The 12,974-nt window shown below is 35.8% G+C and overlaps 1 protein-coding gene across 8 annotated transcripts in view; it reads right to left on the bottom strand.

Annotated features, from left to right (window-relative positions):
- The window catches only part of TSGA10 (testis specific 10), a 155,261-nt gene that overhangs the window by 86,849 nt on the left and 55,438 nt on the right, over nt 1-12,974 (bottom strand). For all 8 annotated transcript variants that reach the window (XM_042981204.1, XM_042981203.1, XM_042981206.1 and 5 more), the window contains 4 exons: nt 12,758-12,912; nt 8,683-8,738; nt 6,972-7,140; nt 4,549-4,659 (listed from right to left, as the gene is read on the bottom strand). In XM_042981204.1, the coding sequence (XP_042837138.1) occupies nt 4,549-4,659; nt 6,972-7,140; nt 8,683-8,738; nt 12,758-12,912 (491 nt within the window). The remainder of the gene's footprint in view (nt 1-4,548; nt 4,660-6,971; nt 7,141-8,682; nt 8,739-12,757; nt 12,913-12,974) is intronic.

The following is a 12,974-nucleotide window of genomic DNA, read 5'->3' as shown; positions in this document are numbered from 1 at the left end:
GAGAGACAGAGAGTACACGTGCACACAAGCGAGAGGCAGAAAGAGAGGGAGAGAGAGAGAATCCCAAGAAGGCTCTGCATTATAAGTGCGGAGTCCAATGCAGGGCCTGAACCCATAAACTGCTATATCACAACCCCAGCTGACATCAAGAGTTGGACGCTCAATTGACTGAGCCATCCAGGTGCCCCAAACCACATGTTTAAAACCTTAAAAGTTCTATCATGAGAGACTGACTAAAAAGTGGGATCTTATTTATAAGGAATATAATAACTCCACAAACACACAAATAGTATACTATATTGAGTAATCATTATGAGGCTATTTTTAAAAACATGTTTTAGTAATATGGTTTGGCTAACTCATTCTTACAAAGTCATTTATAATTTTGGTTATTATTAAAAAGGTACCAGACCTCTCTCTCATTAATACCTGTTAATAACCAGTGAATTTCTATCAGAACCATAAAATGATCACATTGCAATAAATGATATCTCACCCTAAGAAAGCTTTCAAATCAGATTTAAGTTTTCACAAATATGATTAACCATGAGATGGTTAAAATTCAGTTAATATCGCCACCTTGTGGTTTGGTTACCTATAACTAATATAGAATCTTGTCAAGTTTGTTAACATGCTCAACTACTGCACTGACTTTCAAGATTTGGATATTCTCAATGTGCCTGTAGGAATCTGATGTGTTTTTCCATTATTGTACTAAAAACAACAGCTGTGCACTTAGTATGTACCTGGGAAACACACGGTACAGTATGTATAAACTGAATTCTACCCCCATCACTCTTCACCCTCTTTAACTTTCTGTGGCACTCACTGTCTATGCCATTCTCTTAACACTGCCTGAGAGTTTTATGTTGTTAGATGTGGATGTCCAGTCTCCCCAGTAACACTCTGAGTTCCTCGAAGATAGAAACCATTTTTTTATACTATATTAAGTTTTCTAAAATACGAACCATTTCTTATATTAAATGTAGTTTTGTGACTCCCAGGTAACACATGGTTCAAGGTTCAAGCAGTAAAAAGGGACTGGCATGAATGTGTCACTCCTGGTCACCACATACCTGGTGCCCTCTGGTCAACCAGAAACCATATTTTCCCTTTTTTTTGTATCTACTCAAAGCAACCAGAGCAGTGTGGAGCCCAAGATAGGCAACAGAAATCAAAACCACAATGAGATACCACCTCACACCTTTCAGAATGGCTAAAATTAACAACTTAGGAAACAACAGATGCTGATGAGGATGCAGAGAAAGAGGATCTCTTTTGCACTGCTGGTGGGAATGCAAACTGGTATAGCCACAGTGGAAAAGAGTATGGAGGTTCCTCAAAAAATTAAAAATAGAACTACTGTACAACCCAGCAATTGCACTACTAGGTATTTATCCAGAGGATATAAAAATGCTGAATTCGAAGGGGCACATGCACCCCAATGTTTATAGCAGCACTATCAACAACAGCCAAATTATGGAACGAGCCCAAATGTCCATCAACTGATGAATGGATAAAGAAGATGTGGTACACACACACACACACACACACACACACACACACACAATGGAATACTACTCAGCGATGAAAAAGAATGAAATCTTGGGACACTTGGGTGGCTCAATCGGTTAAGCATCAGACTTTGGCTCAGGTCATGATCTCATGGTTTGTGGGTTCGAGACCCATATTGGGGTCTGTGCTGACAGCTCAGAGGCTGGAGCCTGCTTCGGATTCTGTATCTCCCTCTCTCTCTCCCCCTCCCCTGTTCATGCTCTGTCTCTCAAAAATAAATGTCAAAAACTTTTTAAAAAAGAATGAAATCTTGCTTGCCATTTGCAACAATGTGGATGGAACTAGAGTCTATTATGCTAAGCAAAATAAGATAAAGGCAGATATATGACTTCACTTATATGTGGAATCTGAGAAAAACAACAGATGAGCATAGGGGAAGGGAAGGAAAAATAAGGTAAAAACAGAGGGAGGCAAACCATAAGAGACTCTTAAAGACAAAGAACAAGCTGAGGGTTGCTGGAGGGGAGGTTGGTGGGGGGACGGGTTAAATGAGTGATGGGCTTTAAGGAGGGCATTTTTGGGGATGAGCACTGGGTGTCATATATAAAAGAGCAATCACTGGGTTCTACACCTGAAGCCAAGACTACACTGTATGTTAGCTAACTCGAATTTGAATTTTTTAAAAAAGTGAAACTATTCTTTGGTATTTTCCAATTCCCTTTCAGCATCTGTTTACCTCTTTCTGGTGCTGTCCCCACCTCACTACCCTCCACCTCTGGTCCATTATTGGGCTCAATTCTATACTTCCCCACAGCAAAACTGGCTGCCTCAGCTGTAATCCTTTGTGCTACTTGACTGAATTAAGGATACAGCCTCCCCTAATTGATCTCCCTCTTTCTGATTTTGTTACCCTTCTGATTTATTCCTCCCCAAATCACCAGAACGATCTTTCTAAAAGGCAATTCTTCAAATAACTTCTGGGCTCATGTTGTAACAAAAGCTTCCTGAAAACAGAGTTCAAACAAGTCCTTCTACTTCTGTATCATCACTACCTATACCCTCCCCTCTAGCTACAGAACCTACTTTTTTCCCCTTACACCTTTGTTCAGATTGTCCTCACTGCCCGGGGTGCCATTCTGTTTCCTACTTTTCATCTCTGGCACCTCAGCACCTACCATACTACATGCTGAATGAGTGAATGAATCAAGTGCTCAACAATTCTTAATGGACCTATGGTTTATTCTCTCAGGGGACTGCCAGGATCCATCCAGTTTTGTTGTGAAACAAAATAAAAGAACTCACAGAAGGACACCAACAGCTGAGAGAAGCCTGATGTGTGATGTCTGAAAATACCATTCCACACTCTAAAAGCCCCGATCCCTAATGGTGGAATTTCAGATAATGTGACAAGCTAGGGAGAAAAAGGGAAGTGTCTAACACTGACTGAAATCTTACTACATTAAATGCTTAGATATTCATTTATTCATATTCTGTTCTGTTCCAGAATATACTTAAATGGTTCACTGTGCTAGGTCTATCTTACTTACTTGGGCTTTCTTTCCAATTACAGATGGGATGCTGAGACTCAGATTGAGTAGCCTACATAAGTTCATGTTATGAGTAAGAAGGGGGGTCAGACCTATCTGACTTTGAAGCTTCCATTCAATTATAGTATTACATTGCTGGCACCTTAAAATCAAGACATGTAAGAAACGACCTGCTTTTCCAATGTAAGGCTGCCGACTTACTGCCTTACCTGCAATTTAGAAATCCTCAGAATCTCTTCTCTCTCAAAGTCTTAAACAGTCTTATGCACACTAAAAATGAATGCTCAAGAAATGTTTACAGACTGATTTTAAATGAGATGTTAAATAAAACAAGGAAAACAGTTTGGGGGTGGAAAGTTCCTATTAATGGTTTGAGTGGTAGGTAGGAAATACTATACCTATTATATTAATTAAGGTAACTATATTATTTTAGATAATATTTTACCAATGGGCATACCTAACATCCTTGGTCAAGCTGTCTGTTTATTCCAGGAGGACCACACATACTCTAGATTTATTTGGTCACTAACACAGAAGTACAGAGCAGAGCCATCTACTCTGGTCCTAAGAAATAGATGATCCCTATAAACATTGGGGTACAAGTGCCTCTATGCATCAGCACCCCTGTATCCCTTGGGTAAATTCTTTCAACAATAGCCAAATTATGGAAAGAGCCTAAATGTCCATTAACTGATGAATGGATAAAGAAGATGTGGTTTATATATATAATGGAATACTACTTGGCAATGAAAAAGAATGAAATCTGGCCTTTTGTAGCAACATGGATGGAACTGGAGAGTGTTATGCTAAGTGAAATAAGTCATACAGAGAAAGACAGGTACCATATGTTTTCACTCACATGTGGATCCTGAGAAACTTAACAGAAGACTATGGGGGAGGGGAAGGGAAAAAAATTTAGAGAGGGAGAGAGCCAAAACATAAGAGACTCTTAAAAACTGAGAACAAACTGAGGGTTGATGGGGGGGTGGGAGGGAGGGGAAAGTGGGTGATGGGCATTGAGGAGGGCACCTGTTGGGATAAGCACTGGGTGTTGTATGGAAACCAATTTGACAGTAAATTTCATATTAAAATATATATATATGTGTGTGTCTGTGTGTGTGTGTGTATATATATATATATAAAAGGAAAGAAACAAAGAAAGAAAAAAAGAAAGAAAGGCCCCCACAACAGTGATCAATTCTGATCTTCTACACAATCAGGCAGAGCCTCTTTTGTCAAAGGTTTACAACTGAAAATTACCATTTTCAAATATAAATGAGCTGAAATTGATTCTGATCTCTTGTCCTTCAGCCAATTAGGAGGATTCTACTTATCTAGGATGGCTGAATATACAATTAATCCATCATTGTCAACACTAAAATATGCTATGTGTTTTAAAAAGCCTTGATTCAGCTGTCCCTATGAGAAGTAACTAGCAAAATTTCATCAGTATCATGAGCAAACAGAAAAAAAAATGTATACATACTTCAGACTTTAATATACTCTTCAGCTTGTTAACCTCCAAATTAGTATCTTGGACCTTCTGTTTTATGTCGTTAAGTTCATTATGTGTATCATTCAATTTTTTAGACAGGGCCTATAAAGAAAAATATAGCTAGATTTGACAACAAAAAATAAAAATAGAAACTTTCTCTATGTCAAAACCACTATTAATTTTAAATATTTATAGTAAATGTGATAAAAAAAAATTTAGTATACCTAATATATAAAGCTCATAAAAACCAAAAACACCTCAGCTCTTCATGCTTTCTAGTATCACATTCTTTGCCATAACTCCTTCCAGTGAGTTGAAGTCTATTTAACCACATTTCTATCTAATCTTGCCTTCACAATTTTTTTTTTTTTTTTTTTGCTAATTGGACAATAAATAACAGGACACAAATTGAAAATCTGTGCTTGAAAATTGTTTATTTATTGGGAATTCCTGCTTGTTGCTCTTGGAAATACTGCAACATTCACCATGTGAATAAGTCTGGGCAAGGCTGTGAGATAATGGGAGACATGTGGCCCATCACCCCACTAGCAAAAAAATAAAACAAAACAGAAAACACATGAATCCAAATAGTAAATGAGCAAAGAACCCAACAGACAATTCACAAAAAGGAAGCCCAAGGGCATAGTACTTGAAAAAAGTTAAAATTTATAAGTAATAAAAAAACATTTTAATTTTCTAAACTTTTAAAATTTTACTAATTTTAAATAATTTTTTAAAAATGAAATACTATTTTGTCTATCAAATTAGCAAAGAATTAAAGTTATTCTGTTAAACCCAGGAATGAGCATTTCCATGTATCTTAAAATAAACAAAATTTGCAAAAGCAAATCTGTTATCTGCTATCTACAATCTACATCAGGAGACATTTTTAAATGCTCATAAGAGCAGGAATGACAAGTATGTTGCTTTTTGTTGAAGGTGGGAGATAGATTCATGAGTATTCACTACATTTGAAAATGTCCACTTAGAAAGGCTTTTTTTTTTTTAATTTAAAAAAGAAACCTCATAAGCTTTGATTTAATTTAAAACTAAATCTAGTGAATGAAATTAATGAAAACAACGTTCACTAAGGCATTATTTGTTATGATGACAATATCTATGCATGTTAAGTAAATGAAGGCAGTAAAAGTATCTACACAGTGGCATAACCACATACATTATGTATCTACCTATGAGAAATTGTTTAGAGTAATTTTTAATAACAGAGGAAAATATCCATCTATATTTAGTGAAAAAGTCAGGATAAAACACTAAAAATACTTCATACCAATTTGTTAGAAATTGTGGTATTGCGGATGAGATTTTTTTTAAAGGTTTCTGTTTTCCAAATTTGCTGTGATGTGGGTTTTAACTTGTGGTCCACAAAGGGATCCAACTTCTACCCTTGGGCCTATAACCCAAACAAAGGAAAAAACTACTCTTGAACAAATGTAAATTGTTTTAACACCAATTTATTCTGATTATAAAAAATGTTTATGAAGTTTTAACGAAGCAAGGGAGTGCTTATGATGTCACAGTAAGCAAGTAACAGCAACAAGATATTTGTCCAGTGATTGTGCTAGACACTCCAATGAGTACTTTCTAGGCATGTTCTCATTTCCTCTCCATTTTTACATATATAAACTGAGACTCAGGAAAGTTTAATGGTATGATCACACAGCCAAGCAGGGTATTGAAACTCATGAGTCTTAAATACTCCAGGCCTTATCATGTAGGAAAAACCATGATATAAAGTAGTGTGTGGTTTTATCCCACTTACATTAAAAAGTTCATTATGTAAGTTAAAAATATTTAACAATTAAAAATACAGACTTCTATGATGCAGACTAAACACACTGAGAGTGACAGCAAGTGGGGGAGTCATTTAGACTGAATCATTTTAAGAGGGGAAAAAAGCTTCCAAATAGAGTTTTTTAATGTTCAAATTAAAATACTGATATTAGAAATGAAAAGAGTGGATAAACTGAAATACATTGTCTTAGAAAGAGAATAATTATAAAAGAAAATTTCCCAAGTAGAATCACAGTGCTAAGGAGGACCAAAATATATTCATCCTTAAAGAGAATAATAGTCCACCAAATAAATCTACCCCTTTCTTAAAAGTTTCTGAAGGTTTTTCTCTTCCTTTGTTGATTTGTTCAAATATTTATCCTTCAGTAAGGAAGTACTTCCTAAGATTTAATACAAATCTATTATATCACCACTCTCTCCTTTAATACTTCATGTTTGAGAATTTCATTTATAAAATATGAGGCATAATCTGCAGAGTAAAGGCAAAAAAAAAAATGGCTGATTCCAAAGCCTGAGGTCTTCTACAAAATAAAATGAGGACTGAGAATCAGAATAAAACAAAAATTTTTCTTGGAGAAGAAAGATTCTAGGAACAAGTATACCTGGTTTTCTTGTTTGGCTTTAGAAAATTGTTCTTGGACAGTATCATTCTCATGAGCCAAGATATCTCTTTCCCTGGCAATCTGAGCCAGCTCATCATTTGTTTCATCCAATTGCCGACGCATTCTGGAAATGTCTTGTTCACACATAATTAGGGCTTCAGTAGACTGTCTATTCCACAAATCAGATAGTACATAAAAAGAGACATTTTATCAAAAACAGAATAACAAATTCTCATAAGACAGAAGTTGGACAGTTAGCATGAAAACGTTTGATGTTTTAAACACATTTAAATTTTAAATACAGTCCATTGGAGTTTCTCAATGTTTCCCATATTTCACTCTAAAAAAGGATGCTAAATATACATAATAGTCAATGATTTGCTAAGTATTTCAAAACTTCTAATACTCCAGTATAAGAAAGCCTTCATTCTACCTCTGGCTGCTATAGCTTTGTCTCCTTTGCAGGTTCCCAGTCCTCTGCCATCCTAAAAGTTAATGGTTCTCAGGGCTGAACCCTTAGCCTCCTGATTCTTCTCACCCTTATCTCAGAAAATCCTATTCAGGGGCACCTGGGTGGTTCGGTCGGTTGAGTGTCCAACTCGACTCAGGTCGTGATCTCACGGTTCATGAGTTCACACCCTGCAATGGGTTCTCTGCTGTCAGCACAGAGCCTTCTTTGGATCCTCTGTCTCCCTCTCTCCCTGCCCCTCTTCTGCTTGCACTCTAGCTCTCCCTCTCTCAAAAAGAAGTAAACATTAAAAAATACATATTAAAAAAAAAAAGAAAATCTTGTTCATAGCCATGGCTCCTAGCCCCATCTTCAGACGATTCTGAAATCTTATATCCAGGCTCTTCCTCTTCCTTAACACTCCAAACTCATATTTAACTGCCTACTAGACACATCTATAAGAAAGCCTCAAAGGCTCTTCAAATCCAGAGGAAATCATGTGTTTCCACATACTTTCATAATGTTGAATATTCATCCCCAGCCAGAAACCTGGCATTCTCCTAGATTCTCCTCCTCACAAGAAGCCCATCACTCCTGTCTCCCAATCCCTCCATCCTATCTATCATCATCTCTTTGGCTCAGTAATCTAGCACAAAAATCTCAATTTCCTTTAATGATTTCTTCTTGTCCAAAAGATAACATTAAGACACATTTGTCTATACCACAAGCCTCTGCCTATTTAGCCTTTCCTTCCATCACTTCTCTTACCCTTTGGGTTCCAGCACACTCAACTACTTGTCATTCAAGAGGCTCTTGAACATGATCTGGGGTTCTTTGCTATTCTCTTTACCTTGAATGCCCTTCCCATTCCTTTACTTGGCTAACACCATATTTTCTTTTACTTCCGTACACAGACTTGTGCCTCCTTTCAAACATTAGAAAGTTATCCCCTGAGGTGCCTGGGTGGCTCAGTCGGTTAAGCATCTGCCTCTTAATCTTGGCTCAGGTTATATGACCTCACGGTTCATGAGTTCGAGCCCTGCATCAGGTTACGCATTGTCTATGCAGAGCCTGCTTGGGATTTTCTCTCTGTCCCTCCCCTGCTTGCATGCTCTCTCTCTCTCTCTCAAAATAAATAAATAAACTTAAAAAAAAAAAGTTATCACCTTATACATAACACTAACCCCCTTGTCTCCTACTATCTTTGCACCTAACATAGTATTTTGTCCCCAGTAAATCTCAAATTCTTGTTGAATGATTTACCTTGATGCCTGTTCCATCTCAGCAATGATATTCTTCATGCCTGAAATGGTCTTTTCCTTGAAAAGTAATATAAGTATTAAATAAAAAATATTTTAAACTATTTCTCTTAAAACTGAATGAACAAAAAAAATTTCTCCTCCCTTTTTGATTTCCATTTGGTTTTAAACATTTATGTTCTATTCTTCTTTTCTATACTTTAAAACTAAAGCCTAATACATCAGTCTGAGTATTTGTACTGGATAAAAACAAGATTATGTTGACTAAAGACTACACTTACGTGCACTAATATGGAATCAGTATATCAAATACTTTGTTAAACTGTTTTGTGTTGTCATGCAACTACACAAGGATCCCATAAGCACCCTGTTTTTGTTGGCAAACCAGTGTTTTGGCATTGGAGTGTTGTATACTGGGAATATAAAACCCAGGAATGTGGATCACATGAAACTAATTTTAGTTCTTAGGAATAATAACTTTGATCAAGTAAATTCTTTATATTAGTCATTGACAATATCTTCAAAAAGCTGTTCCAATTGAATTACTTGTAAAAGTGTACTATTAATTTTAGATGTGAGCTAATAAAGAGATAAACCTTAAGCCTAGAGAAAAGGTATAAAAAAATAAACTACTGACATTCTCCCTTTTCAAGGGTGTGTGAGAGTAGAATTAATGGAGTCAGTTAAGGCTGAAATGATCTTAATGCCATTAATACCACTCCTACACCTCCTCCTTTTAAAACTCTCATTGATCCTGAACTAGTTATAGGACTGTGTATAGTTATATACACAGATACTTAGGGCTAACGTTAGATCTAAAAAAAGTATGAAGTTATTCTTTCACTAAATAACTATATTTCATTTTGCCCTTTGAATTTTCAAATCCTTAGTAACCAAGTAGCAAGATAAACTAAACCTGGATTTCCCAACAAGTCTTGTTTCTGTTCTTTAGAGACAGTTAGTCGTGTGTGTGTGTGTGTGTGTGTGTGTGTGTGTGTGTTATCTTCCTTTATTCATGTGCTCCTCTCCAGGTTATTTTTAGCTCCATTTTCCCATTCTGCTTTCTGGTAGAATGGTGCAGAGTCCACATTGGGCAGTAATGGATATCAGGGTATGGTTAAAATGGCTATTAGTAAAGCAGTTAAACTGCTTTAAAAAGCACAGGCCAAAAAAAGAGAAAGTCTGCTTAAAATGGAATATTTACACAAGGTTTAAAATACAACAATACATTTCTAAATAAACTCTGAAAAACTAATTGAACGTCAAGTGTTTCTAAAAGCAATTACTTGGTTAAGCTTTAAATATGGTTTATAAGTCTATATAGGACTTCTCTTTATCAGTAGAAATTCATATTGAAAGTAAGATGCTCTGAGAACATTGTAAAGCATCCAGGACAACAAAATTACTGGGTAGAATCTAGTAATATATCCTATTAGCCTATTTTTCTCTTACTATGACCCTAATACCACCATTTCTCAAATTGCTGAAATCTAACCCATCATTATCAATTTAATATTCCTCATACAACCTCAATATGCTTATCTAGAGATAAAGACTCAAGTTAATTATTAAAAATTCAATCTGAACAGGATGGTAAAAGAAACAAACTAAAATGTTACACAAGTAGTTCTATCTTTTATTATTCAAAAATATGTGAACCTGCTGTTGAGTTTTCTAACTTTAATTGGTAGCAAGTAGTAGAACATCTTTTAAAACTATGATTACCAGAAAAAAATTTCCCCTTATTCATTATAATGTAGACTTTCTCCACAGCAATTTATTTCTGTAATCTCCAGATTAGACTGTAACATTACTGCTTTTCACTTAAGGGTATTTGTAAATTCAGCTCTGAGATATCACTGTAGAGAACATTTCCTCTTTTGAATGTCTAACACTGTTTTAAAAGTTATTTTCCCTTCAGAGGATGGATGTGTTTATATTCATGATCTTATATGAAGTTCCTGATATTGAAAATAGACTTGCAACTCAATATTCTTTGTGAAGAAAAAATTAATGCCAGTACATGTTAGCAAAATTGAAGAAATATGAAATATTAGATATAACAGAGGTAAATGATTCAAAAATTTCTAAATAATTTGTTTCTAATTGTTTTTAAAGAAAATCATGTTGACTATTAAAAAACTGGTCTGAATACAATAAGAAACTCCACCCACCCAAACCCCCATAAAATTAAATTAAAAAAATTATTAAGGGGCGCCTAGGTGGCTCAGTCAGTTAAGCATCCAACTTCAGCTCAGGTCATGATCTCACAGTCGTGGGTTTGAGCCCCATGTCAGGCTCTGTGCTGACAGCCCAGAGCCTGGAGCCTACTTCAGATTCTGTGTCTCCCTCTCTTTCTGCCCCTCCCCTGCTCACACTCTGTCTCTCTCTCAAAAATAAATAAACATTTAAAAAATTTTAAATTATTAAGGCATAACTATAAAATAAGTCAGTGTTTTCAACAAATTAAATTTACTATCCCATGGATAGCAAGATTTCAGTTGTGCTCATGATTCCCAAATCTATTAACTTCACTTCAACTTACTCTCCAAACTGAAAAATCCAAGAGCCTATGAATATTTCAACTACGTCCCAAATACATGTCAATAATCTTCCTCTGTAAGCCTGTTATATTTCTGTTTCCTGCTTCATGCACAGGAACTATCCATGTGGTCCCTAAGTCAGAAAGCACATCTCATCAATCTTCCTTAAAACTCTATTTCTCTCATGGATACTGCTACTATCCTAATACAATTCTTATTTTACTTGTAGCTACTGTCCTTGTCATTATTCTCATTTCCCTATAAATCCATCCTTTACATGGACTAACAAGTAACAGAATATTTGTTTCAAAATAAGGATCTAATTGTGACATTTCATTTACATTATTTCAATAATCCTCTACATCCATGATGATAGAGTCTAAACCCAATATTATACATATTTCTATGATTTGTTGCTTATCTGTCCCATCTCAACTTTTACCCCCCAGCCCTGCTCCCATACTGACCTTTCCTAAATTCTCTTATGAAAGCCACTGGGCTTTCTTTGAAAGCTGCTTTGTCTGTCTGAATCATCCTTTTTCTCATTGTTCCCTTTCTCTAAGTCTTGTCCTGGCTATTCCTAGTCATCACAGGGCAGTCCAGGCCCCATCACTTCCTGGAAGGCTCTCTAGAGATCTTCCTTCTCCCCAATCCAATCCCCAGGGTGAATTAGGTGTGTTTATGCCTAACTCTAATGGCACATTGTACACACATCACTATGGCACTTAGCGCACTCCATCATGATAACATCTTAATTTATCTTTCTCCCAATCATATTATAGGCTTTTGGAAGTCATGACCACTCACCCTCAGTTTCTAACATTATACCTGGAACATGTCAATAAGTGTTTGTTGGTTGGATGGATGGATGGATGGATGGATGGATGGATGAATGAATGAATTCGATCCCTTAGAGAGGGAAAAGACCTTATTCCAATCATGCTGCCTTTGCTTAAACCATCTGTGGAAAACAGTTTAGGAATTATCTTCAGAACTGGTTTATGAAATAGAAAAGGGTATTAATATTTCCCTGCCTTTTTGGCAACACTTTTGCTATTATTGTTTAAACAACAAAAAGTGTGGGATGGAGATTATCATCCAGTTTTATTCACCAGCTACATATAATCTATCCTCAAAGGCTGAGGATGATGTAAAAATGTGCTCCTAGTTTTGAGCACAATTACAAAGGCGGTTTTAATGTTCTTAATGTTTACTGCTTCCTAAGATGGCTACCTGAAAATATAAGTTCTGGTGTTCTTTTACAAAGAAATCAGTTTTACTGCTTTATTACCATGCTTCACATTTTGATACTTGAAATAGTTGTTGTAATGAGTGTTAATCACAATTAATGACAGAAAATCAATTTAAAAATATTCGTTAGTGGATTTGAACACGAAGTTCCTAAGAGTATCTGGAAAAATTTTTAAATCAGATTTTATAGTTTCAGCTCTCTAGGAAAAAATTTGAGAAAATCCTATTATTTTATTCAGACTCAAGTCCAAACATTTCTTTTAAACCACAGTTCTCAGAACATACTTTCATTGCCAAACTCTCTCCAAGGGATGCAATGTTCTCAGATTTTTTATCCAAACATGCTTGTAGGCATTCCTTTTCTTTAGCCAGATCGTTGAGGGTTGCACCAAGAATGCTGATTTCTTCTCTCTGGGCAATACTTTGCCTGGTAAAATTATCTAAATATGTAATCATAAAGGCATTGTTTTAATCAAGATAATTTTTTTCCAACTCAAGCAAA

The sequence above is a fragment of the Panthera tigris genome, chromosome A3 (genome assembly GCF_018350195.1).
Source record: "Panthera tigris isolate Pti1 chromosome A3, P.tigris_Pti1_mat1.1, whole genome shotgun sequence".
In the NCBI taxonomy this organism is placed as follows: domain Eukaryota; kingdom Metazoa; phylum Chordata; class Mammalia; order Carnivora; family Felidae; genus Panthera; species Panthera tigris.
The sequence above is the reverse complement of the archived record's forward strand: the minus strand, read 5'-3'. Positions and strand labels throughout refer to the sequence as shown.